The 19867-nt window shown below is 37.4% G+C and overlaps 1 protein-coding gene across 2 annotated transcripts; it reads right to left on the bottom strand.

The window, feature by feature from the left end:
- Positions 1-937: 937 nt before the first annotated feature.
- c23h21orf91 (chromosome 23 C21orf91 homolog) lies at positions 938-19569 on the bottom strand. 2 transcript variants are annotated; one of them, XM_039677423.2, is made up of 6 exons: positions 19414-19549; positions 18122-18166; positions 17602-17735; positions 6648-7127; positions 3934-3996; positions 938-2764 (listed from the first exon to the last, which is right to left on the bottom strand). In XM_039677423.2, the coding sequence occupies exons 3-6, from the start codon at positions 17726-17728 to the stop codon at positions 2598-2600; spliced, it is 837 nt and encodes a 278-aa protein (XP_039533357.2). In that variant the 5' UTR covers positions 17729-17735; positions 18122-18166; positions 19414-19549; the 3' UTR covers positions 938-2597. The 2 variants fall into 2 exon arrangements, with proteins under 2 accessions (XP_039533357.2, XP_039533356.2); XM_039677422.2 differs by lacking the exon at positions 18122-18166 and having other exon boundaries at positions 19414-19569.
- Positions 19570-19867: the final 298 nt, after the last annotated feature.

Below are 19867 nucleotides of genomic sequence, written 5' to 3'. Positions count from 1 at the left end.
AGAGCAGCGCGGAACCGCTCAAAAAGGCACAACAAAAAAGCATTTCTGTTCACGATATCAAAAAATCACTCTGGTAAACAAACAGAGTTCTCCCCGAAATACCAAAATTACAGATGTTGTTTCTACATTAAAACGGCGGTAACTTGGTCAAGCCGCCCATGTCATCAAAAAATAGAGAAATGGCAAACAAAATGACACAAACATGCTCAGTGATCAGTAATAAATTATGGGGTAAAAAAAAAAACAACTGAAAAAATACAGAAACTAGGTCTTTAATCATATTTAAAAAATCAGCAAATATTTAAATTATCTAAATAATACATCATTATGTTATTAAAGGGTTAAGTTAGTTCACCTAAAAATGAAAATTCTGTTATCACTTACTCACCCTCATTTTGTTCCAAACCTGTGAGTTGAACACAAAAGAAGATATTTTAAAGAAGGATGGGAATCAAACAGTTGAAGGTAGACAAACTGACAACCAAAACCAAAAATATAAATATATTGTGTGTTCAACAGAAGAAAGAAACTCATACAGGTTTGGAACAAAATGAGTGGGGAGTAAGTGATATCAGAATTTTTATTTTTGGGTAAAATATCCCTTTAATGGGGTATCCAAAAGAAGAGAATGAATGAAACTTGGCCAGAAATTGACTAGAAACGCATTGTAGGCAATGTTTGATGTTCAAACTATGTATGGATGTAAATATAATGTCAGTTCAAATCGAAAGATGTTTATCAATGTATACATATTTTGTCGTTCAAGCAATAATCATCTGGTTGTGTTCAACACAATATTTCAAGAATATTTTTTTTTTCAGGAAACCATTTGAATTTACTTCACTATTTGCTTCAAGACCAGGTATCGGATAGTCCAGGGCACAACCATATCAGCTGCTGGTGAACCTAGTGAATTAAAGGCAAATATTCACACAGGTTTAGGAAAAATATTTTATTATTATATTCATTCCCTTAAAGAAAATGTACACATCACTCCAAACAAAAGCATCCAGAAATCGTCCACACTGATGGGAAGATCCACACTAACAAAACAGTATTGCATAAACCACTTTAAAATGTCACATAACACAGACCACTGGAAAAAAAAGAGCAATATAATAGCACAATAATGAATGAAGAGAAAAAGAACAACATAAGTTTAACATATGGCCTACATATGCAACACACTCAAGACAAACATGAATCTCATCCAGCTCACGTAGTTCATTCAGTATCTCCACAGCACACAACGATATGGACAGTGTGCTTCATTTCATTTGATCCTGTGACAAATCACAGAGTGAATCATAAAAGAAAGCTTTTAAACTGCATAAAGAAACCAAAGCTGACACTTCAGACACATATTGCTTCTTTCCCACAACTCATCCATAATAACTCACAGCTATAATTTGCTGACTTTACCTTTCAGAGCATAACCAGAATGATGGATAACTCACTCATAGAAACTAAAATATTCTTAGAAACCCCCAGAGGGGTCAGTCGAATGTGTATCTCTCTCTTATAAAGAGAACGGATAATTCAAAATACCTAGCTGATTTCTTAAAACAATGTCGAGATTTACATTTTTTTTTAAAGATTCTAGAGATAATAGACTTCATTGAACAATAATAATAGACACAGAACCATGCACACACTTCAGGGCAGCAAGTGGACAGGATTCTCTGAATGGCCACCAGATGGCGACACAATCTGATGACACAATCAGACTGTACTTTCACTTTAAATGTAAGAAACTATGCTATAATACCACAAGAAAACAACCTCTAAACACTACGGAAAAGAAAACCACTTAAAAAAAACAAACCTCAAATTTGGTTTTAAATATTTGTAGCAAGCAAATAATTGTCATAAAATAAATACTGAAATGGTTACCTTGAGGTAACAAAGGCTTTGGTTAAGCATTCGTACAGTTCCAATATTAATCCACGCACTAAATCCAAGTTAGGCCTGTGCTTAACGTGTGAATTAACCATTCCAGCTGAAACGCTCATGTCCAAACTCCCATGAAATGTTGTGATGCACCAATTTGAAAAGCACAGCTTTAAGAGTGCAATAAAATAAATGTAAACTTCCTCTAAAGCGTTCATGCAGGAGAAATAAAGAGTAACAGAACAACCATAGTCATTAACAAGTTCCACTGCAATGAGCATAGGGAGGAAAAAACTGTTAACTAAGCAACAGTTACCACAGCAACACCACAACCAATCAGCGAGCCCGAATGTGCAGGAGGAACATTGTCAGACTGATCCAAGTCTATTAACCACCCATGATCAAGTGTAGAGAGTAAACAGTGATATGAGGAGGAAAAAGCAACATATGAAAATGAAAAGAGTCTTTCTAAGGTTTTAAAAACACCTCATTCTGCATAGAAACACTTTGAACAGGCCTTCGCTTCTTAAAGTCCTGCTGAAGATTCAAACTCATTAAAACTCATTAATGAGTTTGGACTTTAAACTCATTAGCACAGTGTGTGCGTTTCCGGTCCGTTTGAGCTTTGAGCTTCCGCAAGAGTCTGCTTGGAGCTGCGGTTTCTTTTTGGTCTTTGGGGGACTCAGTTAGTTGTCCCAAAAAAGGTCTCATTCCACTGGGTTGTTGCTAGCTTTGACCCCGGCTCGCCCGATCTGGAGCCACGGCAGCTTGGCACAGTTTTTGAAGAGCTGCTCTATGGCTATGTGCCGTACATGAAGCTCTGATGAAAGAGAGTCCTTCTCCTGCACAGCTACAGAGAGCTCCTCAAACACATCTGAGGGACAAACAAAGAGTGTGTATTAGGTCAAGAATAATGCTAACCTACAGAAACGACTTGAAATATACATAAGCAGGGCTCAATAATAAGGATAGCCAGCTAGCCAGAGTGCAGAACTGTCTCTTACTATTTTTATATTTAAGTTTTTGCTTTAAGGCAAACCACGTTCAAATTCACCAGTCAACACCATTGCTTGAATAATTACAAAAATTGCAGAATTTAATTCTATTATTGCAAATTATCTTTGTAAAGAAAAATTTTAAAAGTAACATTTAATCTTTTTGTTAATTTATAGGAAATAAATAAATAAATAATATACGTGTATATATATATATATATACATATATATATATATATATATATATATATATATACATAAATAAAATTATATATATATACATACATTTTATTTGCTTTTAAAATTTAAATTAAATTTTAATATTAATTGCTATTAATCACATCCAAAATAAAAGTTTGTGTTTAGATATTGTGTGTAAATTCATATTCATATATAAAATATTTATATTTATTTATAATATAGATTATGTATTTATACAGTATTTACATGCAAATAATTCTTAAATATATACATGCATCCATATGTATTTATATATATATTAAATAATTATACACAGCACACACACACACACACACATATTTTATGTAAACAAACTTTTATTTTGAATGCGATTAATCGCAATTAATTTTTGCACAGCCCTAATATAAATATATATTGAAAATATAAAATAAAGTAAATTAAAAAAAGAAAAGAAAATAGTGACGATGAAAATGTAAAAAAAAAAATGGTTTTAATGAAATGTGAAGGTAAATAATGACCTGTTAAAGTCAATAAACAACCACATAAATTGACATGTAAGTGTTGGGTCTAGATTAACTGTTGGCAGGTTCAGTGTAAACTGTGCGGGAGGAAAGCTATACTATTGAGTCTTAACAAGAACAATAAATTATCTATCACATCATTTTTTTGTCGTGACATACCATATTTTGCAAAGGGATAATTTTTTTTATTTTATTTATTACTACTATAGAGTCACTCTTTCATTCAGTATGCGTTTAGGTTAAATGGAGTAGTTCACCCCAAAAATGAAAACGGTCATATTTTTCTTATTTGGGTGAGCTTTGGGTATTATTAAGATCAAACTCACTTTGTATCTGTAACAGCATCTGCTCGTTCAGCTGGTGAAGCTCCTCCACATTCATCATCACCACTGAAACACAAACACAAACAATACGTTTTCAAAAAAAATGAACACTGACACTGATCTCCTTTCACAGCTGAAGGACTATAACAGTCCTTGAGAGTTAGTCTAATCAGATGTGCGGCTCTGAAAAGCATGTGCTGTGACCCTGATGACATATCTGTTTTTAACTGAAGCCATTTCTTTGGCTGAGATAAAAGGAGACGAACGGAGAGAGAAATCAAGGTCTAGATTGTGACCTCTCCCCTTTATTGGTGTTTTGTGGACTGTATTGACGGGAAAGAAACAGAGATACAAAGCGTCAGATAAAAGCCTAATGGTGAGGATATCGATTTCTCTCCTTCACTTTGTCGGAGACGTTACTGAGAGAATTTAAGTGAGCCCAAAACCATTCACTATGTTGCTTGATTTTGTAATGCCAACAAAGCCATAACAAATGCACTATTATTTGATCAAAAATACAGTAAAACAGTAATATTGTGAAATGATATTACAGTTTAAAGCAGTGGTCTTAAAGGGTTAGTTCACCCAAAAATGAAAATTCTGTCAGTATTTACTCACCCTCATGTTGTTCCAACCCCGTAAGACCTTCGTTCATCTTCGGAACACAAATGAAGATATTTAAGATATTAAGATCGCTCCTGCATACAGTCCATAGGCTTCTTGAGGGACTGGCTCTTGCCGTCCCCGAAAAGTCATAAAAGACATCGTTAAAATAGTCCAAGTGACTACAGGGGCTCAATCTTAAGTTTATCAAACGACGAGAACACTTTTGTGCGCAAAAAAACAACAAAAATAACGACTTTATTTCAACTATTGGTTTATTTCTCCCTCTGCGCAAATCAGGTAACTAGTTTAATAGCGTAAGCTTCTGTTATTGTACGTCACACGCATCACACACACATGACCAGCGTCGGCCAATAGTGAGCCTACGTGTGACGTAGCTCTACGCAATCACACTACGTTAACGGACTATAGCTCTATGGAGAAGGAAGTGAATAGTTGAAATAAAGTCGTTATTTTTGTTGTTTTTTTGCGCACAAAAGTGTTCTCGTCGTTTGATAAACTTAAGATTGAGCCACTGTAGTCACTTGGACTATTTTAACGATGTCTTCAATTACTTTTCGAGGACAGCAAGAGCCAGTCCCTCAAGAAGCCTATGGACTGTATGCAGGAGCGATTTTAATATCCTAAATATCTTAATTTGTGTTCCGAAGATGAACGAAGGTCTTACGGGGTTGGAACAACATGAGGGCGAGTAAATACTGACAGAATTTTCATTTTTGGGTGAACTAACCCTTTAAACTCGCGGCCTGTGATTATTTTGTGGCCCCCTACTTGACATTAAAGTTTAATGTTAGTCCGGCCCGTTTTTTGATTCGTTTTTATTCCTTATGGGCTACAATAGATAGTCTCATGACAGCTTACGGTGGGTTTGTTGTCAATAGTTGTCAATCATAGACAATCGCCAAGTACAAACATACTACACCTGGAAAAAATGAGCGTGTCGCTTCAGTTATGAGCGCGCTTGCCGCGCACCTACATTTAAAATAACGAACTTGAGCACGCAAAATATGTGAGCGCGATATGTGAACGGCCACTAATCAGGCCACGACAACTGGTAGCTCACGAGCGACGTGTTGGAGAGCCCTGGTCTAAAACAATGTGAGGATAATCATTTTGAGCTTGTAACATTTTGAGCAGCAGGTTGATGAGAAGGTTTGCTTTGATTTTGCAAGATGTAAACAACACTGGTCCAGAAACACTTCCTGTTTCAGTTTGTAACCGTTTTCTTTATTTCACATGTAAAGAAAACATCTTAAAGATGTTTGTTTAACTTTTTGATTCAGTTTTATATGTTCTGTTGGTTGTATTTTATCCCACCTTTTATGTAGTGTTAAAAAACTGAAACAGGAAGTGCTTCTGGACCAGTGTTGTTTACATCTTGTGAAATGGTCTATACATGTGTAGAAAGAATTCAATAAGATGGGCAGACATGACTGCAAATATTTGTGTTTCAAAAGCAATACTTGTTTTTCTAAGTATAATAAAAGGAAATGTGCCTTCCAAAAAAAAAAAAACATTCAATATCATATTTATGTGTTGTATAAGGAAAATGAAAAGGACATGAGCAAATATAAGCATCACAAAGATGTTGTGTATAAGGAAAAGACAAAGAAAGTTTGTAAAATGAACTTCAACTGTCAGAAGGACAGCTCATGAAGAACCAGTCATGTACTGACCCAGTTAAGTTGAGTTTGAGACCCCTGGTTTAAAGTAACTTTTTTATTTGAATACATTTTCAAATGTAATTTATTCCTGTGATGGAAAAGCTATATTTTCAGCATTATTACTCCAGTCTTCAGAGGCATTTTCATATAAATGTTAAAAACAATCGTGCTTCTTAATATTTTTGTCGCAACCATGATAATTTTTTAAGGATTCAAACAGCATTTATCTTTGAATAATACATGCTGGGTTGTTTCAACCCAAATGTTGGGTCAAATATGGACAAACCCAAATGTTGGGTTAAAATGCAATTAAAAATGTACAGTTGAAAGTGAAAGTTGACTCTTTTAACCCAACATTTGGGTTTGTCCATAATTTACCCAAATTTGGGTTCAAACAACCCAGCATTGTTTAGAGTGGCGTATACTCACGTTCTTCTCGGCTGTGTCCTTTGTGTCTGCTCTGCTCTCGGTTCTGCTGTTCTCCAGCCCATAATCCTTGGCGTGGTCCCTGCAGCAGGTCGAGGCCGAGCTCCTCTGCGGAGTGGCAGTCCAGCATGGATTTCCCATACTCCGAAACTGCCATTGACGCCTCATCCGCCCATCGCGGTGCATAGCGGGGAACTTGAGCATCCGACTGAGGCACGAGCTTCCTACCGCCCTGCTGGGAGTGACACAGAATCTGTTTGGCCCCCCAGCGCCCGGGTGTCTCTGCGGTTACGGGGTCTCTGTTCTGGGTGTACTGTATAATGCGGTTGATCCGCTGGCTCAGGGCCCGTTTCACGCCCTCGTATGCGCTGTGAGAGGCCTTGGCACGGGAGAGCTTCTGGTTGGCGATGAGATGGTACTTTTCGAAGCAGTCCCTATGCCCACGTAGAGACTTGGAGTGCAGCAGGGTGGCGCTGGATATACCTAGTATAAAACACGAAGGAGGACACACTTAGATATTTGCAATAGATAATTGCATATACAAATGCTTATCGGGTGTATATGATGGGCCTATCTAAATATAGTCACATTACAACAACTGTGCCCATTTTGCTAGATTAAAAGAGGTACACATCTTAACGACCTTCAAACACTGTAAAACTCAAGCTTGAAACAGATGCATCTATACATCTCTGAGCAAATCAGCACCTGGAAACATCACTTCCTGTTTTGGGTCCTTGATAAGCAGAGTTAAAACACTTCTGCTTAAAACTTAAAGTAGGCCAAGAACAAGTAAAACACAGAGGCACAGAACGAGTGCGTTAGGATGTGCCATTTGTGTCAGGGATTAGTTTTGTTCAAACATGTTTTGAGTTGTAATCATGTCAGCAGAGACTGTTGTGGGATGCACAAAGACAGAAACACACTCATTTGCTTTTAAAAAGAAAAGCTGAAAATTCTGCCATTATTTAGGCTACTCTCTCTTATGTTTTCCAAATAACTTTCTTTCTTTTGTGGAACGTGACAAAAGCCAAATGGCCAGGCTCCAAAAAACTCATCTCATTTGTAGAATTGTTCTAGTATTTATTTGAGCTATTGCTTGCAATTTGCTTATTTATTCTTATTTTATTACTGACTGTTTACTGGTCTTTAATTACGTTTGAACATACTAGTCATAGGTTAGTATTTTTTTTGTTATGGTTTTCGATTCAAGTTTTCGGTTTGGATTCAAGATTTGTGAATGCCAATGGTGGCTTAAAATTTTGCAATGTAAACTGTAAATTTTTCCACTGAAAACCTAATAATCTGCCCTATCTATACGTCTTATTCATGAACAAAATGATTCTGATGAGTCAGATCTTTTCAGTGAATCATTTGATCTAGTTTACATGGATCTGGCTCTATAATTCACCTCACTGACTTCATCCAATCCGGGCCGATTTCGATTTCTTTTTTAGGAAAAAAAGGTCAAGTGTAGTCCACGGACTTTTACTGTGTGGACAAAAACAGTAGAAACATTCTCTAAATTATCATCTTTTGTGTTCCCAGGAAACTGAGGGTGAGTGAATGACCGAATTTTCATTTTTGGCTGAACTACCCCTTTAAGAATAAACCGATATGAAGCAGCATTAAACAGTGGATTAGTCATAACCGGTGGTTTCATTTGCTTCAAGATAACTGTGAGCTGAGGAGCCCTCACCACACACACGATTCCAGTAATGTCTGCGCACAATGTTCCACTCAACTCAAGACTTTGGGTTTCTTACTTTAGCTTGACTCGCTTTGCAGAGCAGCTCACAGCTGAGAGGAGGCAAAAGCCAAATTCATTCACCGTCTTACAATAAACCAATTTCCTGCACTTCACCGTGAAGTCTGAATAACAGGAAAGAACACTGTACAGTGCGATTATAAATAGAGGTACTGAAGGTTAGAACACACACACACACACACACACACACACACACACACATACACACACATGACTGGCTGACAGAAAACATGAGTGCAAGGAGGTCTGAGCATTTTAACTACACTTAAACCATAAGCCAGTACAACCCAAATGAGTCAGGAGCCTAGCAAACAAGACCCTGAAAAAGTATGTGAAGCATAAGATTTTAAATGCAACTTTCATATTTAATTTGAAAATTTTCATATTTAAAATCATCATCACTGACTGATTCAAGACTCAATAAAAAGGATTTTATATATTAGGGCTGTCAAACGATTAATCGCATCCAAAATAAAAGTTTGTGTTTACATAATATATGTGGGTGCAGTATGTATAATTAAGTGTGTAAATACACACCCATGCATGTATATTTAAAAAATAAATATTATTTATATATAAAATATTAATATTTATATATAATATAAATTATATATAAATCTATATACAGTATACATGAAAATATTACTTAAATATATACAAGCATGTGTGTGTATTTATATATATAAATTAATCATACACAGTGCACCCACATATATTATGTAAACACAAACTTATTTTGGATGCGATTAATCGTGATTAGTCGTTTGACAGCCCATATATATATATATATGTGTGTGTGTGTGTGTGTTTGTGTGTGCACAGTAGTCAACATTTGAAGTGGATCAAAAGAGTTCAAAGTTGTCCTTTGACAAGAACGGGTATTGTTCAAAATTCATGTATAACTTTGATGAAAGGTTTTGATCCGCTGCTAATGTTGACTACTGTAGTATATGTGTGTGTATGTATGTGTGCATCACACACAATAATAATAAATATTCTAATATTATCATTCTTTTCTATAAACAACAACAAATACACATTTGAATATAAAAAAAAACTTAAAATGTAACTCCATGGCAGCTATACATTCATAAACACTTGCTGGGAAAACAAAAGTGATGCTCGCCTCAGCAAGAACCTCTAAAAAAGGCATGTAGTCAAAACACAAAATCTGTGTCAACTTGCAAATAACTGATTTCCATATCTATCTGGTGTCTGAAAGCAGAGAGAGAAGAAGCGTTCTGAATCAAACCCTTTAGTGATGAAATACTCAATGGTGCTTGTGCAATACTCTGACCTCAACAACAACAACAACAACAAGCAAGAGGCTCTCGGTAACGACAAAAACGGAGATTGAGACCAGAAAAGAAAGGAGGCCTTGTAATCCATGTTACTACTTAGAAACAGCACCAACGAGATTAGCCGATTTACCAATGGTGAAGGTGGGGGTCGCTGTCATGGAAACGGTAATCTTATCAAGTGCAAACTGTCATTTGACTTTTCATTGTTCCATTAAATCACCATTTCACTTAATTATTTCTCACTTTAGATAAACAGAGCATTCAATTAAATCATAAACAAATACACCATCCTCCCCAATCCAATGTGCAGTTAGAACTGTTCTTGTTCAGTATTTTTTAAGATAATGATTGTGCGCTGCAAAAAAAACTGCAAATCTGTTGTTCATATATTGAGAAATGTTGTAATTCTTCAAATGAAATAATTCAGCAGCCAATGAATCAGCCTGTTCTTTCTGTCTCGTGTGGGTTAATTCACAATCATAGCTGCTTCTGCTTTATAAAGAAAGGACACTGGATCCTTGACACACTTCATATTGTGTGCGAGTGTGTGTGTGTGTTGATTATATTCAGGGAATGGGCACGTGGGGTAATAGTGAAACCGTCATGCCCAAAACAGCACCTCATGGTCAAAACTGGAGCGTAGTCATTGACATGGAGGAGTCACATGACCCGCAACAGAATAAATATAGCTGTTCATAAATCATATATACTGCTCCTACAGAAGCAATCAACCACCACAGACCAGAGTTAAATCTATCCCCTGGATTAGGATTAAAAACTCGAGTAACACGAGTAGAACCATAAAGGCAAGGATGCTGAAAATGCAGAAATCAATAATAAATGAAATATACAGTATAATGTCACGGGATTAGGCAAATGTTGAATGAATAAATAAAAAGCAGGGCTGTACAATTAATCAAATTACATTACTGTAAATATTAAAGCGCAAAATGTTTACTAATGTTGACCTTTATCTCCAGAGTCACTTCACCAACATTTCACTTGTAAAACTATTGTCATATCATAAAGACATAGAAACTCAAAGGTCTTTATGACAACCCATCAATATAAAAGTTTGGTTTAACTTGAAGAAATTGTGACAAAAATTTAGTACTATTGTACAGTAGAATGTACTAATGTAAAAAAAACCAAACTTTTTTTGTGCGAAACTTTTTTTTTCATTGATTGGCCTACATTTTAAAGGATGTTTTATGCCTTAACTTAATTAGAATTATTTTGATAATAAATATGTATTAAATATGTTTCATGAATGAAATTCATAAGACATCCATTTTTATTACTAAAATGTAAAACTGAATCCATAAAATATAAAACTGAAAAGGGAATTTGGGAACCCGACATAAAAGGTCTGTTCATGCAATGAACATTAAAACAAAAAAAGGCATTACAATGTACAGCGTTTGCTTACATAAAAGATAAAGAACACAAAGGTTGAGTATAATAGTGAACTGAACATTGATACATTATTTTAGGAAAGTAGACCACGCAGCATATAAACACTGAAAACAAGACCAGTGTAAAACATTTCCCATGTGCATATCCTGGAATAAACCTGCTGTGAGGCAATTTATGAAGGTAATACTGTCATCCTACATTACCTATGAGGATGTGTTTTCCCTAATGCCTCCATTTCAATGGGCAGAAATATTGCTGAAAGCCTTCCGATTACTATGGAGCACGGAGAAGCATTACTTGAAGCTTTCCGAGCAAGAAAAGCGCAGTCAGCAAATCAGCTCTTGTGTCAAGAGGTCAAACTACTAGAGTACTCTTACATCCATCAGTTAGGATAGTCAATATACATACAGTATTCGAGCTAGACACAAGTACAAGCAAACGACACACTGAGTTTCAGCATTGTATCTGTGCTGCGATTCAGTTATCCAGCCATTCACTGGGCTGATGTACGCAAGCTCACATTCCACTGCTCTTACGTAAGAGGATGAGAGAGACGGCCTGTGTCTGCTGCGGGGAAACTGTTAGTCCTGAGTGAGTGGGCACAGCCATCAAGGTCTTTCAGAGCCAGTGGAAAAGAAGAGCGGGCCGAGTCTGACACTACAGTGTGATGAGAATAAAACCATTAAATAGAATGGCCTTGAAAAAACAAAGACGAACATGATACCTTAAATCTTGCCGTTTGGTGAGGGGAGGTGTGTTACTTGTCTACACAATCCGACAACAGACTTGGTGAGGGGGAAAAAAATCCCATAGACTCTCATTAAAGCCTGGAACACACCAAGCCGACGCCAACGAACTAGCGCTGATGAAAGCCAACTGTGTCGTCGCCTCTCGTCGAGGTAAAAAGTTAGTCTTTTGAGGATATATTAGTCTATATTCGTCATTCAAAAAGGAAAACCGACGCTGCCGGCTGCTGATACACATAACGTAAACAAAGCAGCGCGTGCCTACCGTTTTGAATATCAATCCTGCTGAACACTTTCTTTATTCCACTCCGCTCACGTTAATATTGAAATATTCGCTAAGGAACACTCGGGTAAGAAGACATAACATAAGAACAGCCTTCTATCTTCACCGTTTTGACTTGCTGTTTTGCTTTTATTCTCGTGCACTGACTGTTTCACTAAGCTGAACAACAGCCAATCAGAGTTCTCTCTTTCCCCAACGGCCCGACGGTGATTCAACATGCCGAATCGCAACATGACATCATGACTTTTGCGTAAACATATACGCCACTTTCGAGTCAGGTGGTGTGTTATCTCCACGCATTTTGTGCTATCCGCGTGTATCCGCGTGTATGCGTATATGTCTACGCCATTAACGTCCGCGTCATTCCGCGTGTCCGAACACGCAGTCAAATCTCCAGTCATAAATGCCATTAACCCCAGTCACGGTTAAGTTTAGGGATGGGGTTGAGGTAAGTCATATCTTTTTTTTTACCTAGGATGGTAAGGGAACACTCATAAATGCCATTAACCCCAGTGACGGTTAGGTTTAGGGACGGGGTTGAGGTAAGTCATATATTTATATAACGTTAAGTGAACGGCGTTCATAAACACGCTGAAAGGCGATTATGCGTCTTGATAGCACGCCAAAAATGGAAATATGAATTGGCGTGTCATACCCACGCTACTTCATGAGATCAGTCTGCGAATCGGGAGAAACAAAGCCGACGAGGACAATTTTAACCAACGGCACGGAACCGTGTGTATCACACCGAGGAGACTTAGGCCTCATCTACACTACTGCGTTTTCGTTTGAAAACGGAGACCTTTTGCCAGGTTTGCACCTCCCGTCCAGACTAAAACGGGAAAAACGAAGACCTAAAACGGAGAAGTTTAGAAATGCTCCAGCTCCGTTTTGCGTTTTGAATCTCCGGAGGGCGTTTTAGTGTAGACGGGACAAAACGTAGGACTTCAGAAACGCATGGTTCCATGATTGGGTGTTACCAGTCATGACGTATCCTTCCCTGATTCGTCAATCGCTGTTTACACCGGCACGTGCATGCCCAGTGTTGGTGAATGGTCACGTGATCCGCGTTTTTAGTGGTTTTAATGTGGAAGGAGATCATTTCTAATACGCAGATAAAACGCTGTTGTGGACGGAGATCGTATTCGTTTTAGTTCTCCGTTTTTTTAACGAAAACGCAGTAGTGTGGACGGGGCCTTAGTTGGCCAACACATAAAATCTGCCAGACGGCCGACCGTCGGCTTGGTGTGTTCCGGCCGGGTTTAACGGTAGGACCAGAGCCTGACCTAAGGACAAGAACATCAAGAGAGTTGAGACAAAGATTTCAGAATAGAAAGACTGTGCACTCATATGAGAAAATAGCCTGGATGCCAGCCCAAACTCCGCCCACAACATTTTTTGGTCGGGAAGTTCGGTCTAGACTCGATCCATTGAGGAGTAATTATGATCGGGCCAATCAGATTGCCAGGTTGGGCTTTATACGATGATGGACAGATGATCTGTCGTAATCATCACGTTATCAAACAGCGCTTGAGATGCAGAATTGAGATGTATGGATGTTGCTGTCGCATCTTTTGTAAAATAAATGGACAGCGCATTCATTTTAATAGACAAACAGAGAACTGCAATCAAGGCATTTGTCGATCGGAAAGATATTTTTGGCGTCCTTCCTACATGATTCGGGAAAAGTGTAACTTATCAGCTGGCTCTGACGGTCGTTAAGAAGATGGGACGTAACGAAAAGCCTGTGGTCATTGTGGTTTCTCTCTTGAATACTCATTTTCAAGAGAGAATATGAGTCTGACGAAGTCAGGCTACAATATATCGGTTATCAGCTTTCAAATATAAATAATTATTGGTACTGACAAAAACTTTCAAACCGGTGCATCCCTAGCACAGATATAACTGTTATGATAAAACTATGTGTGTCGTAATTTCTTTCTCTCTGTGCTTGGAGAACCAGCTCTAATGAAACAGAAAAGGAGAACTGCACAGCATCTGCGACATATGTTAAAATTAGCCACTGAAAGTACCTCTTCTGCAACAAACAAAACAGTTCAACCAAAAACAATTACCCCAAATTTGGAAAAAATCCGGGGGTGACGAACGAACAAACAAGTTTGGTTACTTCGGAAGCCAGAATGTTTTATTGAGGGTATGCAGGTGTGCGAGCAGAGCAGGTGTGGGCAAAAGAGCATTCAGGTCTAAACATGCACAGTCAGCTTGTGCTTGTTTACCCACGACGGCAATGTTGGAGTGTATTGTTAGTGGGAAGAGAATGCAACTCAGTGGCAAACAGCCAATCAGACTAGGAATAACCTGGCTGTGAGCGAGTACAGTCAGGCCTGTCAGTACCCTCTCACGGGTCCACGAGTGCTGTTGTGCAACACTCTGCCATTCTGTGGTGAATCACTCATGACACGCCGCTGCCTGCAGTTCACCATCATGGCTGGGTGATTGTGGGCTGCCTGGCCAGATCACTCATGCACTCTTCTGTTAAATATTCAAGAGCGGTAACCTTCTATCGCAGGCATGAATATTCAGTGTGTCTAATTCGTGTGTGGACCCAGCCCTTCGACGGAGTCACGGATGATTTCTACTCCAGCTCAAATCCTGACGCTTCATAAACTTGGATTATGTATGTCACAGATAAATCACAGAAAAGCGTTTGCAAAAACGACAGCACGTTTGAATGATCCCTAATTTTTGAGATGGTCTGGATTGAAAATGCATTGCAGTTGAAATTTCGAGGTAGAAGAATACAAAAATAGACAGAATAAATACAGGAAGGGAGGTATAAAAAAAGGCTGATGATGATAATGTTTATTTTTCAAGTGACATTCTCAGGAGACATTGTTAGTAGTAGTACACCACTGTGTTACACGTTACAACAAGGCTTCCAGCAGACAAACATCTGACATTACAAATGCAAGGGTCATTATGCACAGTTCCCAGGTATGTAATAGAATCCACAAGTCATGCTTTGACAACCTGACCTAGATTGGCCACTGACCCAACACACCACAGAATGAACGTACAGGCCTTTACTGGCAGGACGTGATGCATCGAATCAATGCTAGAAAATAAAAACAAAACTAGAGAAACAATTGAGATCCTAGAGAAAATTCTGGCCGATACCTTTACAACTATTATTTTAATGCAATAGTTGATAACCAGTTAATTATCATATATTAACTAGGGTTTACACAGTTCCAGAATGTTTAATACCAGTAAAATTCCACAGTTCTTAGTTTCTATTTTAGTATCAGAGCAAAAACTGTTGAATTAAGAACTATATATATATATATAATTTTATTTTAACTAGAGGTCGACCGATAGTGGATTTAACTCATACCGCTATTTAGGTTTGACCGTACATGCCGATAACCGATAATTCAACCGGTATTTTTTTTTAAATGGATACTGGATTAAAAACAACATAATACTCACAATAAAACAGTGCTGAACCGAAATAAATATATAAATATGAATATATTAAAACTTTATACAGAAAATTATTTAAACATTAAAATATTACAAGTTTCGTTAGCTTTAACCTAGAAACATACGTACATTTCATAGGTAACACATTCCAAGTCCCATTTGTAAACAAGGATGTATTAGCTAGCGTTCATGAACTTATACTGTATGCATTATGCAATATTCGGTTTTACTGCATGTATTAATATGAGCAATACAATTCTACCTTTATCATTCATGTTAGTTCATTACATTAAGGTAATAATAGATTCATTAGCAAATGTTGAAATTAACAAACTAACAATGAATAATTCTTCTGCAACTTGTATTAACCTTAGTTAATGCTAAAAATGGAATCTTATTGTAAAGTGTGTTTCCTTTTCATATAATTGCAAAGAGTCGTGCTTAAAGATGGCCATTCAAATGTAATAAAGACCTGTATTACGTTTGCGTATACTTTTAACAGCAAAGATTTCATTCATCACAACATTATTACACAGAGTATGGAAAATTGACATTCATTTTGAGTTTTCTAAAGATTATATTTAATTCTTTATCGTTATTATTTACTTTAAGTGAGTGTAAGACATATTTAAAACATTTAAATTGCACAAATAAACATGCAATCCTGGCCTATACAGACAAAAATACAGACAAAATCAGATATGGTATCGAATTATTGAGCATCTCAAAACAAAATGACACTTTACCTTCTAATTAAAGGAGTAGTTCACTTTAAAAAAAACTTTTGCTGATAATTTACTCACCCCCTTGTCATCCGAGATGTCCATGTCTTTCTTTCTTCAGTTGAAAAGAAATTAAGGTAAAACATTCCAGGATTTTTCTCTATATAATGGACTTCAATGGGAACCAAACGGATCAAGGTCCAAAAGACAGTTTCAGTGCAAACTGTTCAAAGGGCTTTAAACGATTCCAGACGATGAATATCAAGACTTATCAATGACTTATCAAGCAAAACGATCGCTCATTTAAAAAAATAAATAAAAAAGTTTAAGTTTTATAAGCACAAATGCTCGCCTTGCTCTGTTCTGTGATGCGCGTTCGTAACTCTCCTGTTCGAACACGTTAATCAAAATGAACAAATCTTTTTTCGTGTCATTTGGTTCATTCAACGAACGAAGCGAACGAACTGACTCGGAAAAAGATTCATTCGCTATATACGATCGTTTCGCTAGATAAGACCCTTATTCATCGTCTGGAATCGTTTAAAGCCCTTCAAAGCTGCACTGAAACTCTCATTTGGACCTTGAACCGTTTGGTTCCCAGTGAAGTCCATTATATGGAGAAAAATCCTAGAATGTTTTCATCAAAAACCTTCATTTCTTTTGGAAATCTTGGATGACACGGGGGTGAGTAAATTATCAGCAAAACTTTTTTTTAAAGTGAACAACTCCTTTAATGTCTAATCATGCTCCCAAACCTCAGAATCCTCATCTACAAGTAAAAACTTCCTGTTTATCAATTCCTTCATAACTGACACCTGAGAATCACATTACAGAAACTACCGGCAGAAAATTCCAAGCAAAGGCAAAGGCAAAGGCATGCAATTCCAGAGAAAATTCTTTATACCCAAGATGCATCCTGCCATGACTACGTAATACTATTTGAAACACTAAGTGCTCTTTTGGGGGAAGGTTCAGAGCAAAAAATGACAGCTGCAGTGAACAAAAGTGCCACTCCAATGAGGCCCCTCAGGAAGCACTAATCAAACCTTAATAAGCTGAACGTTAATTAGATGCCAAAGTGGCACTTCAAACACTCCAGTTCACTTTTTTGAGCAGCACACGAAGCTGCGGAACAAAAGGCTCGCTAATACATGAATGAGGGGGGATATGCATGGGCGGATGAAGAAAGAAGTTTTACTCATTTATAATTAGCATAATCTGGCCCAGAACTGGCAAGCCGAGGACATTAAAATGCTTTTACCGAAAACTATTCTTACCCTCAATGCTCAGTTCAAAGCACACATGGCAGAAGGAAAGCGTTCCTGTGTCGGTTTCTAGTTTACAGATGCTGCAGATGTTGTCATCGTTCAGGTCTATGTTCACAAAGTGCTCCTCTTCCTCCATGATGCCTCTGCAAAGCAAACAGAATCATTCAATAAGTTTAATCTCACTTTAGTGCCTTTTGAGATTGATGCATAAAATATGCGGTGGACAATCGCTACTACCCAGGTCCCTTAACCGTAAAATTTATAACAGGCCAAAAGATGAGCGAGAATGAAGAGACCAATAAACATAATGCAATATCAAGAAGATAAGGTAAAAGAAACACACACAGAGACGCAATCATATTAACAAGACAGATAAGCAAAACATTCAGAACACAGCAGACGTTGGAAGTCGCTGTGCTTCTGTAATTTATTATGGACCGTTTTACAACGGTCTCTTTGATGGGGGCCACTTGGATTCCTGTGAAGCCAGACGACTCTTGTGTTCAGTGTTTACACACAACTAAATTACCTTTGCTCAAGCCTTACATAAAGCCTCCTTCCAGAATGTCACAGCCTGTTGAGTGGATAAATTTGGTTACAATCTGGAGATAATCATGACTCTGTCTGTCCATCACAGTCAACACACTGTCTGCTATATTTCATAATCATACTGTAAACAATTCCAAAAAATATATATATGCCACTCTTTTTATCCAATGACCTTTCCAGTCCTCTGTGATTATTGGATAAAGATCCTTGGATAAAGAAAATCCTTTTTGTTCCATTGAAAATATAGGGCTAGATTCCAAAAAAATGATAAGATCACAATGTCTACAATATTTTAGAGGATTAACATGGCATAACTAGAAACTAATAATTACATTTACTATAGACAATTCTTTGACTTTTAGGATTTGATTACTTCCCATGACTTTTCCCAAGGGTTTACAGTTCTCTGGGATTTTCCCTTACTTTGGGAAGCCTATATAAACAAATGTATCGTTTAATTTCAACAGGTCCAAACAAGCTAAAAAATAACCCTAAAGATCCCCTTTTTTTGAACATTGTTTCCTTTAGATCAAATATGTCTTTGTTTATAACACAGACTGGTGAAACAGAACAATTCAAAGCTGTGTCAAATGGAAACTTCGTGTTGAACTTCATCAGATTATGAAAGTAACCCAAGAACAAGACACTGTGGTTGTGTCTCAAAACTCAAGTGCTGCACGTGCCAATAATGGCCACAAATGTTGAAGCATACTATGTTATGGGACACAGCCTTGTTGTGGGATTATTTACTTCAGGTAATTTGTTCAAATAGAACAAAATTGACTAAAACGTTTTGTGAATGTTTGCCTCACACGAGAACGTTAGATGAAAACCAGTATGGACCAAATCAAACCAAAACTTGATGTGTAGAATTGACATTTACATAATCAACAAAATGCTATCAACATATTTCAGATGCATTTCATACCAGTTTAATGTACAAAAGGTAACTTTATATGGCGTTAAAGGGTATCATTAACGTTACCATTTTAGTTTGAAGTGAGCAGAAGTTAACCCAACACTAACAAAGCTTGAGGACTTCCACTACTTAAACACACACATTTTGATATACCTGTAGACAAAAACCCTTATAAACACAACACTATATAGACGTTAAATACAGTTTCCCAGACATTCTGCGTTGGAATAGAAAGATAACGTTACATCTCGACTAGACGAGACCCGTTATCTAGCGGCGTATCTATTACTCATTAAAAACGTCACATTCTCGAAAAACAGACGATACATACAGAACAAATCGGCGTTTATTACCTTAATAGTTACGTTGTCAGAAGAAATTTCAAGACAATCCAGGCTGATCTTAAAGGTAAACCACGCTGTTACAGCGGCGGGTGTTGTTATTGAAGCAAACGGCGAGCAGCTACAAGTACAGCAACGACAATGAAAGAACGCTCGAACAGACGCGACTCAAGCCACTCTAGTGGAAGCCCAATGTTCGATCACGTGCTGTGCATTCGCGCCTCTGATTGGTTCTGTTATTTTGTTAGCTCTTAGCACGCTGCTACGCTGTTAGCATTGATATTTCTTTTAATGATATTTTGTAGTCTTTGGCAATACGTACTGTTCAGTTACTATAACTGTACTACAGTTACTGCATTACAGGCAGTACTACTACTCTGCCACTACTACTCTGGTTCTACTCCGTCTACTAAAGCAGAGTGGAAACACTAGACAAGTCATTAGGTTCACCCATGTAGAGGGTGGG

Source organism: Pimephales promelas, chromosome 23, assembly GCF_988280905.1.
Source record: "Pimephales promelas chromosome 23, fPimPro1.hap1.1, whole genome shotgun sequence".
NCBI classification, from domain to species: Eukaryota; Metazoa; Chordata; class Actinopteri; order Cypriniformes; family Leuciscidae; genus Pimephales; species Pimephales promelas.
This window is presented reverse-complemented; position numbering and strand designations above follow the sequence as displayed.